The 22181-nt window shown below is 40.7% G+C and overlaps 1 protein-coding gene across 1 annotated transcript in view; it reads left to right on the forward strand.

Annotated features, from left to right (window-relative positions):
* Positions 1 to 21442, forward strand: part of MAP1B (microtubule associated protein 1B) — a 66338-nt gene extending 44896 nt beyond the window's left edge. The window contains exons 2-7 of the mRNA XM_010169447.2: positions 2291 to 2373; positions 6341 to 6481; positions 11045 to 16197; positions 16300 to 17657; positions 19799 to 20037; positions 20754 to 21442. Coding sequence (XP_010167749.1) covers positions 6350 to 6481; positions 11045 to 16197; positions 16300 to 17657; positions 19799 to 20037; positions 20754 to 20909 — 7038 coding nt within the window. The 5' untranslated portion in view covers positions 2291 to 2373; positions 6341 to 6349 and the 3' untranslated portion in view covers positions 20910 to 21442. The remainder of the gene's footprint in view (positions 1 to 2290; positions 2374 to 6340; positions 6482 to 11044; positions 16198 to 16299; positions 17658 to 19798; positions 20038 to 20753) is intronic.
* Positions 21443 to 22181: the final 739 nt, after the last annotated feature.

Raw genomic sequence — 22181 nt, forward strand, 5'->3', positions numbered from 1 at the left:
AGATATATGACTTGGAGCGGCTTCAGTGAAGCCCAAAGTGGATGCTTTGAGTCAGGTGGACACCATGCATCTTTGTCTAATTTTGCATGTAGCTAATTGCATTTATTTTCTACCTGTGTTTAGTGCGTTCATGTCTAATGGTATATGAGGCTTAGTCTGACCTTAAGCAAAGTGTGTGCTCTGTGTCACCAACTATTAAACAAGAAATTTCTGATGATTCTTTTTATTGCCTTACCAACAGTAAAGACTATATTCAGTAAACACTGCCTAATCTCTTAATTTGAGGGAAATCTGCAGAATACTTAAAATATCAGATCATAAATCATCTATCTTCTGTAGGAATCTGTGGTAACAGAGCTGTCAGCATGTTTTATTGAATGTAGCCTTATATATGCATTCCTGTGAGACAAGGGAGCACAGCTATAAAAATAAATGTAATTACAAAGGGTCATGCCAGAACTGGATGCTGCAGAGCGACGTCTGCCCTCCTCTCCTTTTGTAATATACAGTCTGTCTCTTTCTTTAAAGGAAGTGCAGCAGAAAGAGTAAGTGTTAAGAAAACTAGGTTTCTTCAAACAAATTATATTATTATCCACAAGTCTCTGGGCACTGCCACACACAAGAGGGTAAACTACAGCCACACCTCACATTTTAGGAGCAGTTATTTTTTTCCTTCTCTGTCACTTTCTATCATTTAATTATAAGCTTTTATGCTTATAAGTGTAGATCCTCCCTGGAGCAAAAGCAAAAGATGCAGCACATTGTGAGCTTGGTGAGTGAGGACGGGGGCAGGAGGGGTGCAGGCAGGGCCTGCTGCCTGGGGGGCTGCCCGGGGCAGGGCTGGGGGCAGCATTGAGCCCCTGAGGCGGGGGGCTGTAGGAAAGGCTGGCTGCCCACCCTCACAGGCTGCCCCACACCGCTCCTTCCAGCCTGGCCCTTCTCGAACTCCTTACTTTATGTCTCTTCACAGGGGAGTTTTTCTAAGTTGGCTGTAGGTGACTTGTTCTGTGTCCCTTGGGCTTCCTTTTGTGTGCAATTATTTTAATTGATTAATATTGCACTGAGCAGTTTGCTCAGAAGGGACAGCTTTTATGGTTTTTTGGACTAATTACCAGTCTGGATTTCTGAATTACAATATGGCTGCTAATTAATCTCACTGCAGTTCTCACAGAAAGAGACCCTGATAAGAACTTGCCAATTAACATAAGAAAAAAAACCGTCAAGAATCCTGTTGTGTTTTTTTGGCATCCACTCCCAGTCAGATGAATATCACTATTAAATACAAACTACTGAGTATGAAAGCCAGTGGGCTGTGAGGCTGCGCCAAACTTGCCCAGACGTTATTCATTCAGGAGCCAGCCGTTATTTGTACGCCTGTTCACTCTTGTTGCCTAACATTGCTAGCTATGGTTTTTGTAAGCAGGAGAAAGATGAAGCAGGGCAGCACAGCAAGTGTCTGAACCTTCCCCTAGGGAATTTATCACAGTGTCCCAAGCTTAATCAATATTAGCAGAACTCTCAAAAGGGGAATTTTGGTATGTTGGGTCTTAGCTTTCACCTAGTTTGCCTGGTGTGGGTGGGGACCTGTGGTCTGTATGGGACACTGCCTGGCTGCGAAGCTCTCCTAAGGTGTGTGACAGGGAGCATGAGTGCCATGCAGGACAGTGCTGGTGGTGATGGACAGCAAGGACACCCCTGGGCTCCTTCGCTTGTCTGACAAATTGTGCTTGTTAGCTATGGTGGGTAGCACTGGTGCACAGCCCAAGGATTCACTTTGATTCTTGCAGGGGAAGTTTGCAGCCTATGCTGACTTTCCTGCTGCTGCAGCTAAGCCACTAATAGTTCCTAAATAGCTCATTTAAAACTGCCTGGGCATGTTACAGGTCTGTGTTATCTCAGCTGTATCTGTGGTGTAGATATGTCCATGAAAATACAGGGACAGATGCTCAGCTATTGACGGTTGCTCCAGTCCCTGATCCACACCAGCTCTGTGAGACCAAGGTAAATTACAGGGACTCCTTCAGCCAGGAGGAAGGGACAGGATCTGCTGCTGTTGCCAAGTTTGTTTCCATTACCTTGAATTTTCCGGACCAATGTTTCTGGCCCACAGGACCACATGCCATGGGTGTTTCTGAAACGATGAGCAGCACAGCAGTTGCTGTGGCTGGTGTTCACTCTTATAGGTGACCAGAGAGCTGTTGCACAGTGGGATGTACAAGAAGCTCATGGAAAGCACTTGTTTAAACCATGCTGGTTAAATTTAATTTTTGTTTTCTCTCTGTGCTTGCAGGTCAGAAGATTCTTCACCACAGAAGCGATGTCTTAGAAACTGTAGTCCTGATCAATCCCTCAGATGAAGCAGTTAGTACTGAGGTAAATCAGAAATACTTCATTGGATGTGTCATAAAAGCTCCATTGAATGGACAGGATGAGAGTAGCGAAACAGATGTAGTTGATATGATTCTTGAACATCAGTTATTACCTTCCAGCATAGTGACTGACAAACCCCAATACTGTCTTTCAGAGTCTTAGCAGACTAAGAGCAGGTGCTAACTGTGGGTGAAAGGACATGTTAAGGAGCAAATATAATGGAAAACATCAGCCGTCCCTTGATTTTCTCCTTGATTTTCCAGACTCCTGACAAAATGTCAGGGGCATAGGACAAATACACTTCTACTCCCTCCTTTTCTCATAATGCACCAGATTCCCTTCATTGATGAAGTGGAGGAAGCTGTGGTGAAACTGCATCTGCTTTTCTTCTGCTCCTCCATTGTTTGGTAGCTCTGGATGCCTGTTTTACACATGAAAAAAGTACCTGAAGATGCCCTGAGACAAATTTAGGTCTTTGAGAAGAATTACCAGCTATGTGGTGGTGACTCTAGGTTGATCTATTTGTCCTTCAAAAAGCATGGGACAGGATCAGTGGACTCTGGAGAGTGTCCCAGAAGAGGACTGCCAATTCGTCATGAACTCACTAGAGCAGAGTCAAAAAACTGAGTGTGTAGCTCAAAGACAAAATCGACAAATTTAGCTAGTGAGACTGAAAGTCGAAAAATAGGGATAATTGCATTGCTAGACTATGCTGGGAAGCACTGACACAGGACTGTTTCTGTTGGGAAATGAAGCAGCACTGCTTGTAGTACCTAGTGAAAAATCTGTTTTGTTACTAACCTTAAGTGATATTAAACACAAGCAGGAGAAAAGACACCACAACAAATGACATTTCTGAAGTTTAAATAAGTGAGTCACTTTAGTTAATGACACCTTATTCACTAAAAATCTATGCTTGAAAATCTCTTCAAAGGCATTTAGGTACTTGAAAAGGAGCAAGGGGGTTAGAGTAGCAGCTCTTAATACACTCAGACATTCAGAATAAAAATCTATAAAGTGTGTGTGGAGGGGGGAGAGAGCCAAAGGAGCTGCCAAAAGTAGGGAAATGCCATTTCTGTTGCTGTTGCTTGTCACACTTTTGATGGATAACCACATGGAAGACTGTGGTCTGAGGCCCATTAATGACTTCTGAACCCTGGCTTTACTCCTTTGGCTCTTGATGGTGTTTGGCTGGGTTACTTTCCTCTCACTAGACTGTGGGAGGCAATCTTTTATTTGCTTTCATCTTGCCAGACGGGTCACAGCCAGAAGTTACAAGCTGAGATTTACCTTGGCTGGCTAAGAAAGACTCTGACTGGATACCAGCCAGAAAAAGATCACAAGAAAGAGGCAGGAGAATTAAATTGAAGGTTGGAATAGACATGCTCTGCCCATTATGGCAAATAATAAACTTAGTTTCATATATCAAGAGATTTCCAGCTTGCATCTGGGGAGATGGTGATATGCCATGGACCTCTGACTTCAGCAGAAGAGGAACTTGAATCTGCCTATTTGGGAAAAACAAAGGAAAATTATATTAAAATAAATTCCTGCTAATCTGGCTGGTAATAGCCATACTGGTGGTAGTCTGAGCATGGTTCTGCCCAAAGCTCCCTGTCATGTTCTGTCAAATTCCAAAATCCCTCCCAGAAGAGAGAGACTCGGAGGGACAGACTCTGTAGTTTGTCAAAGAAAACAAGTTTCTGAACCCTCCATGAACAGTTACTTCCTTCTTAAGAAGACTCCACTCTGTTGCTGTAACTCTCCTGTGACTGTATTGTGAGTCTGGGAAACTACTGATCTGCTGACACTCCTGTCTCTGTTCACACTCTGTCTTTACCTCTGTTTTGACTGAGGCTACATCTTGCTGTTCATTTCCTTCAAACAATTTGGGACTTCAAACAAGGCTAAAGCCAAAAAGAATCATCACCTTGCAGTATTTCTTCTGAAATTGAGAGGTCTTGAAATCAGGAGATTAATTTCTGTTCGTCCTTCGGGAAGCCTTGGTTGTACCCAGACACAGAATTTATGTGTCTCTTGGTCTTCCATGTGTGTCATACATTATGCTCTGTAGTCTACAAGCATGTATTTACTTTTTTTTTCTTGCCATAGTTTGCTAGCTCTGCAGAATGTATTTCTTCATCAATTAATAAAATAGGTTGAAGGAGAATTATGTGACAGTCACATATCAGTGATTCACAAATCAGGAAATAATTTTGCTGTTGGAAAACCTGGTGAGTTTGAACATAAGTCGGCAGGCTGCCTGGCACTGCTGGCAGCAATGAGAGAAAACATAGAAGAGGAAGCCAGTTCTTTTATGGTTTTAATACAGCTAAAACAGACAAGATTTGAGCAACAGACATCAGACAGCCGCCTGCACTTATCTCTATTTTTGTCTGAAATACAAATAGATAACTTGATCCAGCAAGGATATTGCTGAATATATTATTATTTAGTGCAATTAGTGACAGACCGTCATTAGTCCTGCATTTAATTAAAGGAACGTAATGCTGCTCAGCATGAGGGTCAGTTGTTTAAGAAAATAACAATGAAAATGTGGTAGAGTTAGAATCTTCATTCAGATACATACTCTTCAGTGCCTCTTTTCTACTTGTACTGAAAATACAAGTTGTTCAGCAGAGATTCAAGTCAGGCCTCCCTGGCATGAGCAGGAAATATTTAGAACAAATGACTGCTTAACAATCAATATGAAAAGAAAGATAATATCGAAAGAATAGCTTGCTAAGAGAGCTGAGGTGATTGTCTTCTCCATGGAGATAGAGATTGAATGCAATATCATGTGGTGTTGTTACAGATGTACTCTGCTCCTTTAGTTTAATCTGTAGATAGCCTTGTTCTGGAATCAATATTCTGCTGTAATTTAATTCCTCCTTAGACAGAAGAATTAGTGCACTTGAAATTCATACCTTACTGTAGGCTGAATTGATTTTTCAGTTTTGGACAAGACTTTTGAAATATTTGCAAAAAATGTACTCAACAGTACAGAATCTTAACAAGTTTTGTTTATTTTCGTTCTTAAATTTAAGTTGAATTCAACCAACAGAAGTATAATGGATATATGGATTTCTCTTAGCATGCAAGTAAGTTTCCCTCTGAGGAGGAAACAGAAATTATTAGTAGCTGCAGTGAGGGCCAAGTAAAGTAACAAGCATCCTCTTTAAATAATTAAGAGTTATTTCAAAATGCGGAATAAGGTTATTTCTCAGATTTGTGCCGTCAGGCATCCACTTAATTTACTACTGTATATTGAAAAAGGGCTTGGGTTTGCACAGTTTAAAATCTCACAGTGTCCATAGCTAGTGACATCATGAGATTTCAGTAGTGCATGTGACTGTATCCGAGTGCTTGAAGTTCATGTTTATGATTATGGTGAAGCAGAATTGTCCTTTAATTTACAACAGAATGACAGTCTAAATGCGCCACTGTTGTATGTGACTTGTGGCTGTTACTTTTCAGTCACATTTTTGCAACTGAAAGGCAAGTAATGCTGTACTCTAGGAGAGAATGGCCTTCCAAAAACTGAGTCTGATGTATGTTGTTGTCCCTCATTAGCACATAGGACAGAGTTCACCAAGTTAGTACTGGTACAGTGCTATTAAAATTCACTAGGAGTATATTTGATGAACATGTTTGTTCATTGAAAATATTATTTTTTTCGTTCAAATTTTATTCTGTTCTCCTCTTTGGTCTTTTTTCCATGTCATTAGTTTAGTTTATTTACCAGACCTTCTCTCTAATTGCTTCTTGTCCTTCCTTTTTTCCTTTTTGCACCTTTCTCATTGTCTTTTCTAAACAGCACTATAACTCGATAATGTTTTGACACTACTGGGAGACTCTGGTGCAAAATATGTTTTAAATTAGGAAAGGTAAAACTGCATGTTCTCAGCAGAATATAGAAAAACGTGGTATGGAACTCTCATTGTTGATATGTTTCTCTCCTTCACTCTAGGTGCGCTTAATGATCACAGATGCTGCGAGACACAAACTCCTTGTACTAACCGGACAGTGCTTTGAAAACACAGGAGAACTGATTCTTCAGTCAGGGTCCTTCTCCTTCCAGAACTTCATTGAGATCTTCACAGATCAAGAGGTACGTTCAGAAAAGTGTCTTCCATACATTGTTGTGTGATGGCAGAGGTTTCTAGAAGACTAAAAATGGCCCTCTGTGTTAGAGTTAGCATTGGCGGCCTGATGCTGATGCTCTTTACTCTTCGTTATAGGCTTTCTTTCAAAACATTTATTTAATGTACTTTAGAATTGATGTAATTTGCTTAACAAGAGAATTAAATTTTAATTTGAGGAATTAAATTGTAACTTTCAGAAACAGAAAATCAAGGGACCTTTTGACAGTGAAAGAAGATAGTGCAGTGTTTAAAATATACAGGTTGTTTATATAAGGTGCACATACAAAGCAGTCAAATCGAACTTGACACTAGGTTCTTGCCTGGTAGCAGCTAAGTAATAAGTGACATTAAAGAAGACAGAGGCTCTCTGTTGGAATAGCTGTAGTTTTTGGCAGCACCTACATGTTTGGCCTCTTTATGGTAGTGTTTAAAATTTGACCAGTGAAATCTGTAAATCTTGTCATTTTTACTTACCCCAAAAGATAGGTATGAAGTGTACCAGTATTTAATGCCATTTGTTTCATGACTTGTTGCTTTGCTGTCTTGCTTAATGTACTGCGTCTGAAAGCTCCCACAGGGCAGGAACCCACAGTAAACAAGCTGTCACACTTAGTTTGGCTGCTGTGTAAAGTATATATTTAAATAAACTATATGGCTGCATCCCTGGGAATTTAGTTTCCAAAATTAATTAGGAGCATGTCAATGGAGTGAGGTTTGAACATTCAGCACTGAAAAAGCAAAAGTTTGCATGAGCTCCAGCATGACTTTATTGTATCCATTTGATCCTATTCTCAAAGCCTCTTTGTTCAGCACATGGTTGTAGGGTTGGGGAAAGAGCTGGATTGCTGTTCTCTGAAACATGTGCGATGCCTAAAACTGACTGGCAGTTTGCCTACTTACTTTTCTATGAAATTGCAAACCTGAGCTCCTTGCAGCTCTGGCTAATTAGTAACAGAATTACTTCATGATTACATGTAAAACTAGGGGCAAATCCTACCATTACTGTTAGGAAGCAAAATTGTTGGCTGGAAAACAGGGATGGTGATTGGCCATACGCTGCAGCCACCAAGGGATTGCTGCAGGGGTGGACGTGCAGGGCGTACTCCTGTGGGCTGCGAGTGAGGCTCACTTGGCTTGTCTCTGTGGCTGGCAGCAGGCTCACTAACCAGCCAGCCTGGCTCATTGAAAGTTTTGGAAAGTCCAGCTTATTGTTTCTAAAGCCTTGGGCTCTCACTGCTTCTGCAAGATTTCACAAAAGCAAAGATCACATTTGCCATACTGCAGTCTGTGTACGTGACATTTTTTGAAGCATTTTTTAGGTGGTCTACAAATTGGGAGAAAAGGGCTAGAAAAAAGCAGTTAGTGGTTTTATGAGTGGTGGTCAGAGGAAAGACTTCTTGTGCTGTCCTGACCCTGGTGGACTTGGCAGTGTTAGTTTTACAGTTGGACTCAATGAAGTTAAGGGTCTTTTCCAACCTAAATGATTCTATAAGCATGTAAGATTTGATGAGTACTATGTAGAGTTGGTGGTTCTGGCCTCTGACCATTTTTACTTCATTGTACCAAACCTGAAGTATGGTCATGGGATGGTCTCACAAATAAGTAAATACCCTTTGGGGATATTCTTATGAAGTCTGTGTTCAGAAATCCCTCTCTAGCCTGCAGAACTCCCTGCAGGCAATGCCTAAAAGCAGTGTTTTCAACTTTCCCATGCCAGAAGATTGAAGATGCTCCATTCCACTGCCTCTGCCACAACAGCTAGCAGAGGAAAACCTTTCTTTTAACTTTTGTGGTCCAGGGTAGGATACCCTTGTGCTTTCTCTGAGCAGCCAACTTGCTGTTTGCCTTCACCAGGTGTGACACTTTTAAAACTTGAGATTCTTCAGCAGATATCTCTCAGCACTTGAAAAGACAATCAGGTTCACAGGTACATTTCTTTGCTCCCAGACTGACTTCAGGGAAGAGAAAGAGAGGTTACATCTGTGTTATCAAATAGTGTAAGCAGTGGAACTGTCAATATCCTTGGTGTCATCATTTGAAATGCAAACCCATTGAGGCCTTTTCTAGGGCCAACTTGCTATTCCTAGCAGATGTGATCTGTCTGGAATAGTTTTTCACCAACTTTACATTGGCCTGCACTACCAGTGGCTTAACACTATCTGCATTATGCTTGCCAACTTCTAGGAGCAAAGAAAGGCAGAATTTAGGAATATATAGCAGAAATCCAAATATGGTGTAACATAAACTGGAGAGGACTAACCCCAAAACTTGACCCACTATATTCATCAGCCCAGTGTATTACTATATGATTTTTTTATCTATCCGGAAAATTGGCCCTGCATGAAAAACTGTCTGTACTCAGGTTATCTCCTTATGTGTGCAACAGACTTGGATTTATTCATCCAGAGGAATTGGTCTTGTACTACTTTTGTCTCTCCCCAATAATGTGTTTTCAACCCTGACAGAGACATAGCATAAGGAGTACACTTGAGATCCTAAATCCATTTCAGAGCTGTGATCTGTACTGGCCCTCTTTTTTATTTCTGCAATAAACAACAGGAATGGTTCTCCCATTTTCTTTTTCTTTCATCCTTTTCAGTCTTTTATCCTTTTTTGTATTGCTTTGTTTTTTTTCTTTGCTCCTTTACAGACAAAGCCATGACTGACATATGGGCGAGATTTATTTATATTCCTGTTAGATAGTTTGGATTCTAAGTAAGGCTGACAATGGAAGATAGAAAGTATTTATTTTCTGCTTTTTTTAGCTATTGGTTGGATTATTTTTGTTTGGATAACAGCCACTGCATCTTTTCTGAGTTTTATTTTTGGTAAATAATGAAAATAGATTATGTAACACCAAGAAAGGAAGTGAGACATACACACGTGGAGGCACAAAGAGATCCAGTGCAGTCAAATATTACTAATTTTTTATAGATTAATATCTTCTGCTGATTTTGCTTGTGGTCCAAGACTTTCACATTATTCAGCTGCAGCATAATCTGTATCATCTTTATGAGAACTGTTACTACAGCTTGAACTGACAATTGAGTCTCTGCAAAGAAGGTTGTATCATTTTGCATGATGCTGTGCTGGCATATTTTGCATTGACATTTTATGTCCAAATTACTTCTTTAAAAAGTTTACCTAATTTGGTGGTCTCTTTTTTAAGATTAAATAGAACAGAAATGGGCTACATTTAACCTAATTGTCAGTTAAAAAAAAAAAAAAAAGAAATCAAATGGAAGTATCTGTGGAATTAGGAAAAGGTATAAAATATGTCATACATTTTCATTTTTGTGTATTAATCTGAGATGATTATTGGTTTTTAGTTCAGACTGAAACAGAACAACAGCTCTTTGTCCTATGGCACAGAACTTTTTGTTTTCTGTGCCTTTATTTCAGCAGCTGGTTTTGGTACTAGCATGTTCCCAAACACTCTCAAAATTAATGGAGTTATTCTATATTCCAGCTTCTGTGGTCCATGAGTTTAAAATCAAAATAATGACAGGAGCATTTTTAACCCTAACAGTTTTTTCTGTCTCCTTCTTTAGCTCTGTACCTCATAGTCTCAGAAATAAAAAATTTGTAGCTGTTTGCATTTCTGAAGCAGTAACTCATTTCTTAGTGTTCTGGAAAACTCTCCTGTAGTCAGTTGTGCTAATCTGGGAGCAGTGCTGGCTTTTCAGGAGCCAGCATGCAGAAAGGACTGCAGTAAAAATGGTATGTTGAAATACATCCCATGAGAGGAGGAGTGAGGAAGGCAGCTGCCTCTGGGAGGAGGATGCTGGCCTCCTCTGGATTGCAGTTACTCTCTGCCTGTTAAGAGGATGTGATTTGCCTCTTAGATATTTGTCTGGCTCTTCTGGGTGGATTGACGCAGCAGAGAGACTCATGAGCCAATGACAGAAATAGTGGCAGCTCTGTCAGTGTAAGCCTCATAGTCGTCATACCCTCTCAAGATAAAACCTTGTACCATCCTGGGATGAGGGGTAATGGCTTTAAAGTGGAGGAAAGTAGATTTAGATTAGATATTAGGAAAAAATGCTTTCCTGTGAGGGTGGTGAGACACTGGAACAGGTTGCCCAGAGAAGTTGTTGATGCCCCCTCCCTGGAAGAGTTTAAAGCGAGGTTGGATGAGGCTTTGAGCAACCTAATCTAGTGGAAGGTGTCCCTGCTCATTGCAGGGGGGTTGGAACTAGATGAGCTTAAGGTCCCTTCCAACCCAAACCATTCTATGATTCTATGATCCTCCAATCAAGGGTGGAGGAGGGAAGGGGGAACTTTTGGGTACTGTCATCCTTTGGGCAATAGAGGCCAGGAATAAGGTCCCTCTTTGTATTAAAAAAAAATACAGTAGGAAACTAATTGTAGTAACAGGTTCACTTAGCTTCTAGGATGCATACTCACCAGTGCAGAAGTGAATGAAAAAGGTTTTATGTATCTGATTAGGAAATATTTTGTTCTGACATTAATTGTCATTAAAAATAAATTTACATGTATCTTCCTGTCTTTTTGTTTTATAACCCTAGATTGGTGAATTATTGAGTACTACACACCCTGCCAACAAAGCCAGCCTAACTCTTTTCTGTCCTGAGGAAGGGGACTGGAAAAATTCCAACCTTGACAGACACAACCTTCAAGACTTTATTAACATTAAACTCAACTCAGCTTCCATATTGCCCGAAATGGAAGGACTCTCTGAATTCACAGAGTATCTGTCAGAATCAGTAGAAGTGCCATCGCCCTTTGACATTTTGGAACCTCCAACCTCTGGAGGCTTCTTGAAACTCTCCAAACCCTGCTGCTATATTTTCCCAGGGGGAAGAGGGGACTCTGCATTGTTTGCAGTGAATGGATTCAACATGCTTATCAACGGAGGATCCGAAAGAAAATCTTGCTTTTGGAAACTTATCCGGCACTTGGACAGAGTAGATTCCATTCTGCTCACTCACATTGGAGATGACAACCTGCCAGGAATCAATAGCATGCTTCAGCGAAAGATAGCCGAACTAGAAGAGGAACAGTCCCAAGGGTCTACTACCAACAGTGACTGGATGAAAAATCTGATCTCACCTGATTTAGGAGTTGTATTCCTTAATGTTCCGGAGAACCTGAAGAACCTGGATCCTAGCTTTAGAGTAAAAAGGAGTGTAGAAGAAGCTTGTTTTACTCTCCAGTATTTAAATAAATTGTCTATGAAGCCAGAACCTCTTTTCAGAAATGTGGGAAATACCATTGACCCCATCATTTTATTTCAGAAAATGGGAGTTGGCAAGCTTGAGATGTATGTGCTTAATCCTGTCAAAAATAGCAAAGAGATGCAGTATTTTATGCAGCAGTGGAGTGGTACTAACAAAGATAAAGCTGAATTCCTGCTATCAAATGGCCAAGAACTAGACATTCCATTATCCTACTTCACCTCTGTCTCATCCCTGATTGTGTGGCATCCAGCTAATCCTGCAGAAAAAATAATCCGAGTTCTGTTTCCTGGAAACAGCACCCAATATAATATTCTAGAGGGATTAGAAAAACTCAAACACTTAGACTTCCTTAAACAACCAACGGTTACACAAAAAGACCTAGCTGGGAACATTGCTAGTCCAGCTGTGAAACAAGCAAAGTTGAAACAACGAGCAGACAGCAAGGAGAGTCTCAAGCCTGCTGCAAAGACACCACCAAGCAAGCCGGTCAGAAAAGAATCTAAAGAAGAAACACCAGAGCCTGTGAAGCCTAGTCCAGCACCAGAAAAGCCTCAGAAGATAGAAAGCAAAGAAAAAGTTCCAGTTAAAAAAGAGAAGGCAGCAAAGGTGGAGACCAAAGCTGTAGTGGCAGAAAAAGACGTAACAAGTAAAGAAGAACAATTATTAAAATCTGAAAGTCCTGAAAAACAAGGTACAGATGTAAAACCAAAAGCATCAAAGGAGAAGCTAGTGAAAAAGGAAGTCAAAGTAAAACCTGAAGAAAAGAAAGAGGACAAAGAAAAAACAAAGAAAGAGGTTTCTAAAAAAGAGGAGAAAACACCCATCAAAAAAGAGGAAAAACCCAAAAAAGAAGAGATCAAGAAAGAAGTTAAAAAAGAGGTGAAAAAGGAAGAGAAGAAGGAAACTAAGAAGGAAGTAAAGAAAGAAGCTCCACCAAAGGAAGCTAAAAAAGAAGCTAAAAAAGAAGAGAAGAAGGAAATTAAGAAGGAAGAAAAAGAAGCCAAAAAGGACATCAAAAAGGTTCCTAAAGAAACAAAGAAGACAGCTGCTCTTTCAAATGAAGCCAAAAAGCCAGCAGCAAAGCCTAAACCACAAAAGAAGGAGGAACCTTCCAAAAAAGAAGCAGTATCTGCTGGAAAGCCAAAGGAAAAAGGAAAAGTTAAGACTGTGAAGAAGGAGATTAAAGTCAGTGGAGCACAAGCTGCCCTTGCAGCAGTTGGAGTTGCTGCCACAACTGTAGCAGCTGTAGCAGCTGCAGAAATTTCAGCCAGTGGAAAGGAGCTTGAAGCAGAGAGGTCCCTTATGTCTTCACCAGAGGACTTAACAAAAGATTTTGAGGAATTAAAAGCTGAAGAAGTAGAAACAATAAAAGAAACAAAACCTGAAGTTGCACTTATAGAGGATGAACTGAAACTCACTGGCACAGTACAAAAAGAGGCCTTTGAAGTACAAAAAGAAAAATTAGATAATGAAGGACCTGCTGAGTCCTCTGATGAAGGCATAACTACCACAGAGGCTGAGGGTGAGTGTGAACAGACACCCGAAGAACTAGAACCTGTGGAAAAGCACAGGGTTGATGACAATGAAAAGTTTGAAGATGAAGGTACTGGCTTGGAAGAATCATCTGAAGCAGGAGATTATGAGGAAAAGGCAGAGACAGAAGAAGCTGAAGAACAAGGTGAAGATGAAGAAGAAAAGACACCACTGGACACCACAAAACCATATATGGACAAAGTAAGAAAAATTGAAGAGAGCTCAGAAGAAATAATGGCTGAAGCAGATGCTAACATTAAAACTGAAAAGTATATTGAGAAGGGAGATTATGAGGCATCAGATGAACGGGCTGAGGAAGACAGGGAAGAAGCAATAGAAAAGGCAGAAACTGAAGAGACTGAAGAAGAGGAGGAAGACAAAGCAGAAGACATCAGAGATGAAGAGGAAACTGAAAAAATAGAAGCTGAAGAAGATTATGTGATGGCTGTAGTAGACAAAGCTGCAGAAGCTGGTGAAGTTGAAGATAAATATGGCCTACTTATAATTACACCAACTAAGCGCTCAGAGCCACAGTCTCCAGCAGTTGAACCAGCATCCTCTATCCATGATGAGACATTACCTGGTGGTTCAGAAAGTGAAGCCACCGTTTCTGATGAAGAAAACAGAGAAGATCAACCAGAGGAATTCACTGCTACTTCAGGTTACACGCAGTCTACCATTGAAATATCCAGTGAACCAACTCCAATGGATGAAATGTCAACACCCCGGGATGTCATGAGTGATGAAACTAACAATGAGGAAAGCGAGTCACCCTCTCAGGAGTATGTGAACATTACCAAGTATGAGACATCACTGTACTCTCAAGAATTTGGCAGACCTAAGCTCTCTCCCCTTCCAGATGCTTTTAATGGATTATCTGAAGGATCCAAAACAGAGGCCACAGAAGGTAAAGACTATAATGCCTCAGCTTCCACCATCTCACCACCTTCTTCATTAGAGGAAGACAAATTCTGCAAATCTGCATTCCAAGATGTATACAAGATGCAAAAAGAAAGTGAAATCCAAGGCACTGCTAAATTAGAAATCAAAGAACCCTATCAAGAAGATGTTGGTGGAAAACATAGTCCAACCAAGAGTCCAGATGACAGTTTGTCCCCTCCATCACCTGTTGCCAAAACACCACTGAGTGAACGTAGTGTGAACTTTTCGCTCACTCCCAATGAGATCAAGGTCTCATCTGAGCCTGTCCCCATTGCTACATTGCCTGATGTACGTCAAGAAGTTGCTGAAGAGCACTGTGCGAGCCCTGAAGATAAAACGTTGGAAGTAGCATCTCCTTCACAGTCTGCTGCTGGTAGTGCTGGCCACACACCTTATTATCAGTCTCCCACTGATGAAAAGTCCAGTCAGCTTCCCTCTGAAACCAGTGAAAAGTCAACAGAAGCTCCTGTTAGCTTTGAATTCAGTGAAGTCAAAGATGAATCTGCAAAATCCAGAATAAGCCCTATGGATGAGCCTGTGCCAGATTCAGAATATCCTATTGAAAAGGTTCTCTCGCCTCTACGGAGTCCACCACTGATAGGTTCAGAGACTACTTATGATACATTTTTAAGTGCTGATTTAAAGTCTCCCACTGGAGATTACCAAAGTCCTTCTGAGGGGAAACCGGAAAAAGAAAAATCACCTGTTCAGATGAGCCCAGCTTCTGAAGCCAGCTCTGTGGGCCTTTTCCAAGATAAACAAGATGAAAAAAGCATGGAGTTTATGGTAATAAAGGAAAGCTTCAGCCTAGAAAGGAAAATGGAGGATACAGAACCCAGCAGCTCCCAGTCTTCACTGGTATTGGATGAGCGGAAGTTAGCAGGTGATCTCTCACCTACTCAAATCGATATCAGTCAGTTTGGTTCTTTAAAAGAAGATACCAAAATGTCAATTTCTGAAGGCACTGTTTCTGACAAGTCTGCAACTCCTGTTGATGAGGTTGTAGCAGAAGACACCTATTCGCATATAGAAGGAGTAGCTTCTGTCTCTACAGCATCTGTTGCTACTAGTTCATTTCCAGAACCTACTACTGATGATGTATCTCCTTCTTTGCATGCTGAGGTTGGATCTCCCCACTCTACTGAAGTTGACGATTCCCTTTCAGTGTCAGTTGTACAAACACCAACAACTTTTCAGGAAACAGAAATGTCTCCATCTAAGGAAGAGTGTCCAAGGCCCATGTCAATTTCTCCACCAGATTTCTCACCTAAAACTGCAAAATCAAGAACGCCAGTGCACGATCACAGATCTGAGCTGTCAACTATGTCAGTAGAATTTGGTCAGGAGTCCCCTGAGCAGTCTTTAGCAATGGACTTTAGTAGGCAATCTCCAGAATATCCTACTGTAGGCACTACTATACACCATATATCTGAAAATGGACCAACAGAAGTAGATTATAGCCCTTCAGATATACAGGAGCCTACTTTTGCACGGAAGATTTCCCCTGTGGAGCAGTCATCTTACTCTCAGGAGAAAGATATTTCAGAAATTATTTCAGTTTCTCAAATTGAAGCTTCATCCTCAACTTCATCAGCTCATACACCTTCCCAGGTAACATCACCACTGCCAGAGGAAACTTTTTCAGGTGCTGTTCCACCCAGAGATATGTCACTAAATTCTTCTTTTACCTCAGAAAAGGTGCACAGCCTAGGAGAAAAGCTGTCACCAAAATCTGACCTATCTCCATTAACTCCAAGGGAATCTTCTCCTTTGTACTCTCCTAGTTTTCCAGATTCACCTCCTGCAGTCACAGAAGCGGTGTCAGCTAGTCACACACCTTCGTTGTCACTGCAAGTGTCCTCTGTCAAAGCATTTGGTTACCGGGAACCCCTAACAAAGCACAGTCCAGAACCTTTACTCAGCCCAGAAAAAGACGATTCAGAGAAAAGCAGCAGGTCACCAGATGAACTTAGTTATTCTTATGAGGCCACAGAGAAAACTAGTAGGTCACCAGAGGTTATTAGCTACTCCTATGAGGCAGTTGGAAAATCTACTAGATCACCTCTGGCCACGAATAATTCTTATGAGACAACTGGGAAAACTACTAGGTCACCTGAGGCCACAGATTATTCCTATGAGATAACTGCAAAAAATATGAGGTCATCTGAGGCCACAGATTATTCCTATAAAATGACTGGGAAAACCACCAGGTCACCTGAGGCCCCAGATTATTCCTACGAGACAACAGGGGTAGCCACTAGGTCACCTGGCGACACAGATTATTGCTATGTGACAAGAGGGAAAACCACCAGATCACCTGAGGCCAGAGATTATTCCTTTGAGATAATTGGGAAAACCACCAAATCACCTGAAGCCACAGATTATTCCTATGAGAGGATTGAGAAAGCTACCACATCACCTGATACTATGGATTATTCCTATGAGACAACAGGGGAAACCACTAAACCACCAGAAGCTATTAGCTACTGCTATGAGACAACTGGGAGAACCAGCGGGTCACCAGAGGCCATGGTGTACTCTTATGAGAAAACTGGGAAAGCCTCCAGTTCACCTGAAGCCACAGATTACTCATATGAGACAACTGGGAGAGCCACCAGGTCACCTGAAGCTACTAGCTATTCCTATGAAGCAAGTGCACATTTCACTCCAGGAAAATCATTAGCTGAATCCCGTCAAGATGTTGACTTATGCCTCGTGTCCTCTTGCGAATATAAACATCCCAAAACAGAACTTTCACCCTCATTTATCAACCCCAACCCCCTTGAGTGGTTTGCAAGTGAAGAACAGTCTCAAGATCAACAGAAGCCACTAACTCAATCCGGGGGAGCCCAGCCACCTTCTGGGGGAAAGCAGCAAGGGCGGCAGTGTGATGAAACCCCTCCCACATCCGTGAGCGAGTCTGCCCCATCTCAGACTGATTCGGATGTTCCCCCTGAGACTGAGGAATGTCCTTCCATCACTGCAGATGCTAACATTGACTCGGAGGATGAGTCAGAAACCATTCCAACGGACAAGACAATTACATACAAACACATTGACCCGCCACCTGTCCCAATGCAGGATCGCAGCCCTTCCCCTAGGCACCCTGATGTTTCCATGGTTGATCCAGAGGCTCTGCCTGTTGATCAGAATTTGGGTAAACCTTTGAAGAAGGACCTCAAAGAAAAGACAAAGACAAAAAAGCAGGGTACTAAGACCAAGTCGTCTTCTCCTGTTAAAAAAAGTGATGGTAAATCAAAACAAGTGGCTTCACCAAAGCCAGCTATAAAAGAATCTTTAGACAAAATTTCCAAAACAGCTTCTCCAAAAAAGAAAGAATCTGTGGAGAAGGCAACCAAAAATATCTCTAATCCAGAAGTAAAGTCTCGAGTGGAAGAGAAAGATAAGGACACCAAGAATGCAGCAAATACAACAACTTCCAAGTCTGTGAAGACTGCAACCACAGGTAAAGACAGATAGCAGTTCCCTAGTGTTAAAATTTTCTTAGTTGTTTCAGTGAAGTTAGTTTGCCTTTATACCAGCTGAGAATGTGGTTTGTAGCAAATCCCCAAAGAAAGTCCAGGTTTTAAATATAAATCCAGCATCTAAAGGCCACAATTAAATGCATGAAATTCACTAGATTAACTTTTGTAATCTGAGAAACTTGATGTGTCAGTTTGCTCAGAGAATACATAAAATATACAGAGCTAAATGCTACCTGTCTAAACTGTTAAACAACTAATAGAATTAAAAGTGCAACTTCTGTAGGTGAAGTGAAATCAGTAGCGAAGTGAACCACTTTATTCATTGTAAGAAACAAGTAGGCATAATTATGTTAACATTAATTAATGCAATTTAATATTGTGGGAGGCTAAGGTATTATCAGCCATTGGATACTCTTATTACTTTGCTGGATTAATTTTAAAAGGAGTATTTTTAAAAATTATAACAGTAGTAAGCACACTTAGTGAACTAAGCATGCACCTCACATAATCCAGTTAAAGTCTTATGCCATCAGTGATGACTAAACATGCAGAAAATTAATGTCATTGTGAACAACTGTTGTGTATTCTAAGTAGTAATATAATATGGATTAGGTTACTGAAGGCATTGTGCTAATCTGTTGTTTCTGGCAGATCTTGTTAGAGAATGTTTGGGGGATACTTTGATTTTGCTGTTGTCAGGACCGATGTTCTACTGAAAGCTTTTTTACAAAGAAAGGTCTAGGATTCAGGACAAACAAGCCTGCATTCAACTGTTTTTTAATTTCTCCATTTTAAGTGGCTCACTGTTCCATTCTTACACCATTGTTGGTATGTCTCTTAGTAGATGTTTTTCAAAGCAGCAGTATACTGCACGTTTGTCCAGCACTTTAGCTCTATATGAGATTCTTCTGCCTTAAAGCATACTTCTCTGGTATATGCTAGAGCAGAAGACAAGACTCTATTTGAAAATGTAATTTAAGTATAAAACGTAACATCTAATATTTTATTCAATGGTGGTATCCACAATTCAGAAAGATATATCACAGATTTTTTATGATAAAAGATTTTGAACATAACCAATAGTAAAAACTCTCTGGTTCAGGAAATCTTATCATATCATGATGGTTATTTGGCATACTGCTCGATGATGAATGGCAGGACAACTGTAACAGACTTTGCTGGCCTCACAGTATGTGACCCTAAATAGAGTGTATTGCTCAGACTGTTGTTTACCAAACTTCATCCTCTGTAATAACACAAGAAGGCTAGTAGAGTATAAACAGTGATAATCTGGATAAAATTACTGGTTGAATCCTGATTTTCAGTTCACAACATGATCCAGTGCATGGCAAAAGCTGCTTTTTTTTATAGTATTTTTAATGTGTATATTTAAACTTTGAAACTACTTTTGATGGAAGCTCTTCTTAGAACAAGTACTATACTATGTACAGCAGCAAAAACATGCTTTCTCCTACCTTTTTTGATAAGTCACTAATTTGTGTATGCAGATACAGATCCAGCAGGCAAACAAACACTTGTTCTCAGTTGCCTGAAGTAACTGCTTTATTAGTTTCTCTGCCCTCCAAAGTTCCTCTTTGCTTCTCTTTCTGTTCAGGTGTAGTATCTTCCTGATGCACCTGTAAGACAACCTGAGCATATCAACAGCTCCATGTCTTGCTATGTGCTGGTACCCCAAATCTCGGGAGTGCTTCAAATCTGCATGGCTCCCTGTGTGACCCTAGGTTTTATAATTGCGCTTAACTGAGACTTTAAAAAAGCTGTACTTGTTAACTTGGAAAATAATACCACCAATTATTGCATGGTAATTCAGTAATCACAGCCCTGCATAGTAATTGTTGGATCATAGTAGTATATTACTGGGAAAGGTTCAGTCACTTGTTGGTTATGTGATAGTGCATTTTCATTTTCTTATATAGTACAGTTATTCATGTTTTTCCTCCCATTACGATCGTAACTGGAATACAACAAACCTGGAACGTATCATTAGAAGTAGGAGGGTAATGCCGTAATTGCACACATCTCACCTCAGCAGTTTTTACAGTAATAAATGCATGTTTTTAACCAGCCTGTGATACATTCTTTTGTTGTTTGATTTCTGAAGGACCTGGGAATACTAAGGTGGCAAAATCTACAGCAGTGCCTCCAGGACCTCCAGTGTATTTGGATCTGGTGTATATTCCCAACCACAGCAATAGCAAGAACGTTGATGTTGAGTTTTTCAAGAGGGTGCGGTCATCCTACTACGTGGTGAGCGGGAATGATTCTGCAGCCGAGGAGCCAAGCAGGGCTGTTCTGGACTCCCTGCTGGAGGGCAAGGCACAATGGGAGAGTAACATGCAGGTAGGCTCTTCACTAGTATCTCTACCTGGAAATTTAACCTTCTCTGGGAAGCAACTGTGGGAAGTCAGAGCACCTCTGATGAGTGGACGATGACTTCCAGGGAATGGGTTACCCAGGCTGGGCACCTTCTTTCACTGATGATGTGAAAGGACACCCAAGTGAAGCACCGAGCTGCGCTGCACTCAGCCACTCCCCCATTTCTGCCCATTCTGACCTGTTCCTGGTGAATAAAACAGTTGGGAGCTGGTTTATAGGGCCATTTGGCTGTTTCATCTTGTTACTATACCGTGTATGAGCCAAGATTGGAAACGTTGCAGTTTGTAAGTAGGAAAGAAAAGTAAATGTTTCATGGTTTATGTGGTAGTCACACACTTGGCAACTTTATGTGCCTTTCCATCATAATCATTAAGTAAACAAAATATTTGGCCATAATCTGAAGAGCTATCAGTGCAGGCTACAGCCTGCTACTTTTCTGGAAAGCTGCATCTCAGCACCTTATAAAACCAAGGTTTTATTTTGATAAAGTACTTCTTTGCAGTATTTTTACCTTACCTACATGTTTATTTATTTTCTTTTAGCCATCCATTTATTCAAGTATTTACTGCATAAAGACCTACTCTTTCCAACATGCTTGTTGGCTGGGGCTTCTTACAAGGATGTTCTTATCAGCTGTTTCTGTTGTCCATTCCTCAGGACTTCTCCTGTTTGTGTTGCAGGTGACCTTAATCCCAACCCATGACTCAGAAGTGATGAGGGAATGGTACCAAGAGACCCATGAGAAACAGCAGGACCTCAACATCATGGTTTTGGCAAGCAGCAGCACTGTTGTTATGCAAGATGAATCCTTTCCCGCATGCAAGATTGAACTGTAAGAACAAGACCATGCACCCCAAGATTAAACTTTGTTTCCAGAAATTCTTCAGTTTGAAAACACCTTTTCTAAAAATTCAACCCATCTATTTCAACTGCTGAACTATATACCTGCCAAATGCTGTACTGTGTCATGGTGATGCAAGTCACTAATATTTTTCAGTCTTTGCTGATTGCTAAGGGAAATAACAGTATTCCCATAGTAGGGTTCAATTTACTGCAAAAATACAGATCTAGTTTCATCTCTGCTGAATGTTTGGAAACCATGCACTAGCAGCCCTAACTGACTTCTGCCAGGTAGAGGCATTTGCCCTCTACCTGGGAAAAACAAAGTGAGAGAAAGAGAGAGAGGGATAGGAGGAGAAAGTGATAAATAATTAGATCTGCATTAGTCTCATGGCAATAGATGTGTCGCTTACTGCAGTCTGCTTATGCTCTCACATGAACGTAAAGTTTTAAAATTGTGTCAATCTGAGCTATCGCAAAGGGGATACTTTTTATACATAATTAAGGTAGCCAGAAAACAAAAAGAAACAGAATGTGGCTAGGAAGGGAGGTACAACCTAATTGCTCATCAGCAGTTTTACACTTTATTTTGAACTCTGCATACTGACATCCCATAACAATCATAGGCCAAATATGCAAATAGTCTGCACCCCATCCAGAAGTTTAAAAGCTTGCTTTCAACATGCAGAAATCTTGGTCTAAGGCATGCTCCCAGTGAAAGTCCACTCATTCCAGCCAGAACTGACCAGTCCACATGCTTGAACACCCATGTCCACTGTCGATTAACTGAAGAAAAATACCAAAGCAGTTGGAAGTACATACAGTAGACAATTTGCCTTAGAAAGTGACTTGAATGTACAAAGAATCTTGATGCACTTATTTTTTAATGTTGCGACAGCAGGTTTATAAAACATCTGTGTAGGATCATAGTTACACCAGTAAAGAAGTGTGAGTGTGCATGTGTGGTACTAGAAACCTATCTGACTGGTCAAACGGCTTGGTGCTATGAATTACATATGTTAGTTATGGGAACGCTTCATTGATGCACCTGGACAGCTCAACAAGGCAAGATAAGCAATTTTTTTGAAAGCTTCTTTTATACTGTGAGAAGCAAGATTGAAGTGGTGTCCCAGTATCAGAGTTACAAAACTTAGTGAAACATTCAGAATAATGAAAAAGGTTACCTGTGAGCCTGTACAGTATTCAACCTTCCTTTGTCTTACCTGATTTTATTTGTTTAATTTAAGAGTGAATATGGGAACAAATGT

This window comes from Antrostomus carolinensis, unplaced genomic scaffold (genome assembly GCF_000700745.2).
Source record: "Antrostomus carolinensis isolate BGI_N321 unplaced genomic scaffold, ASM70074v2 scaffold15756, whole genome shotgun sequence".
Classification (NCBI taxonomy): Eukaryota; Metazoa; Chordata; class Aves; order Caprimulgiformes; family Caprimulgidae; genus Antrostomus; species Antrostomus carolinensis.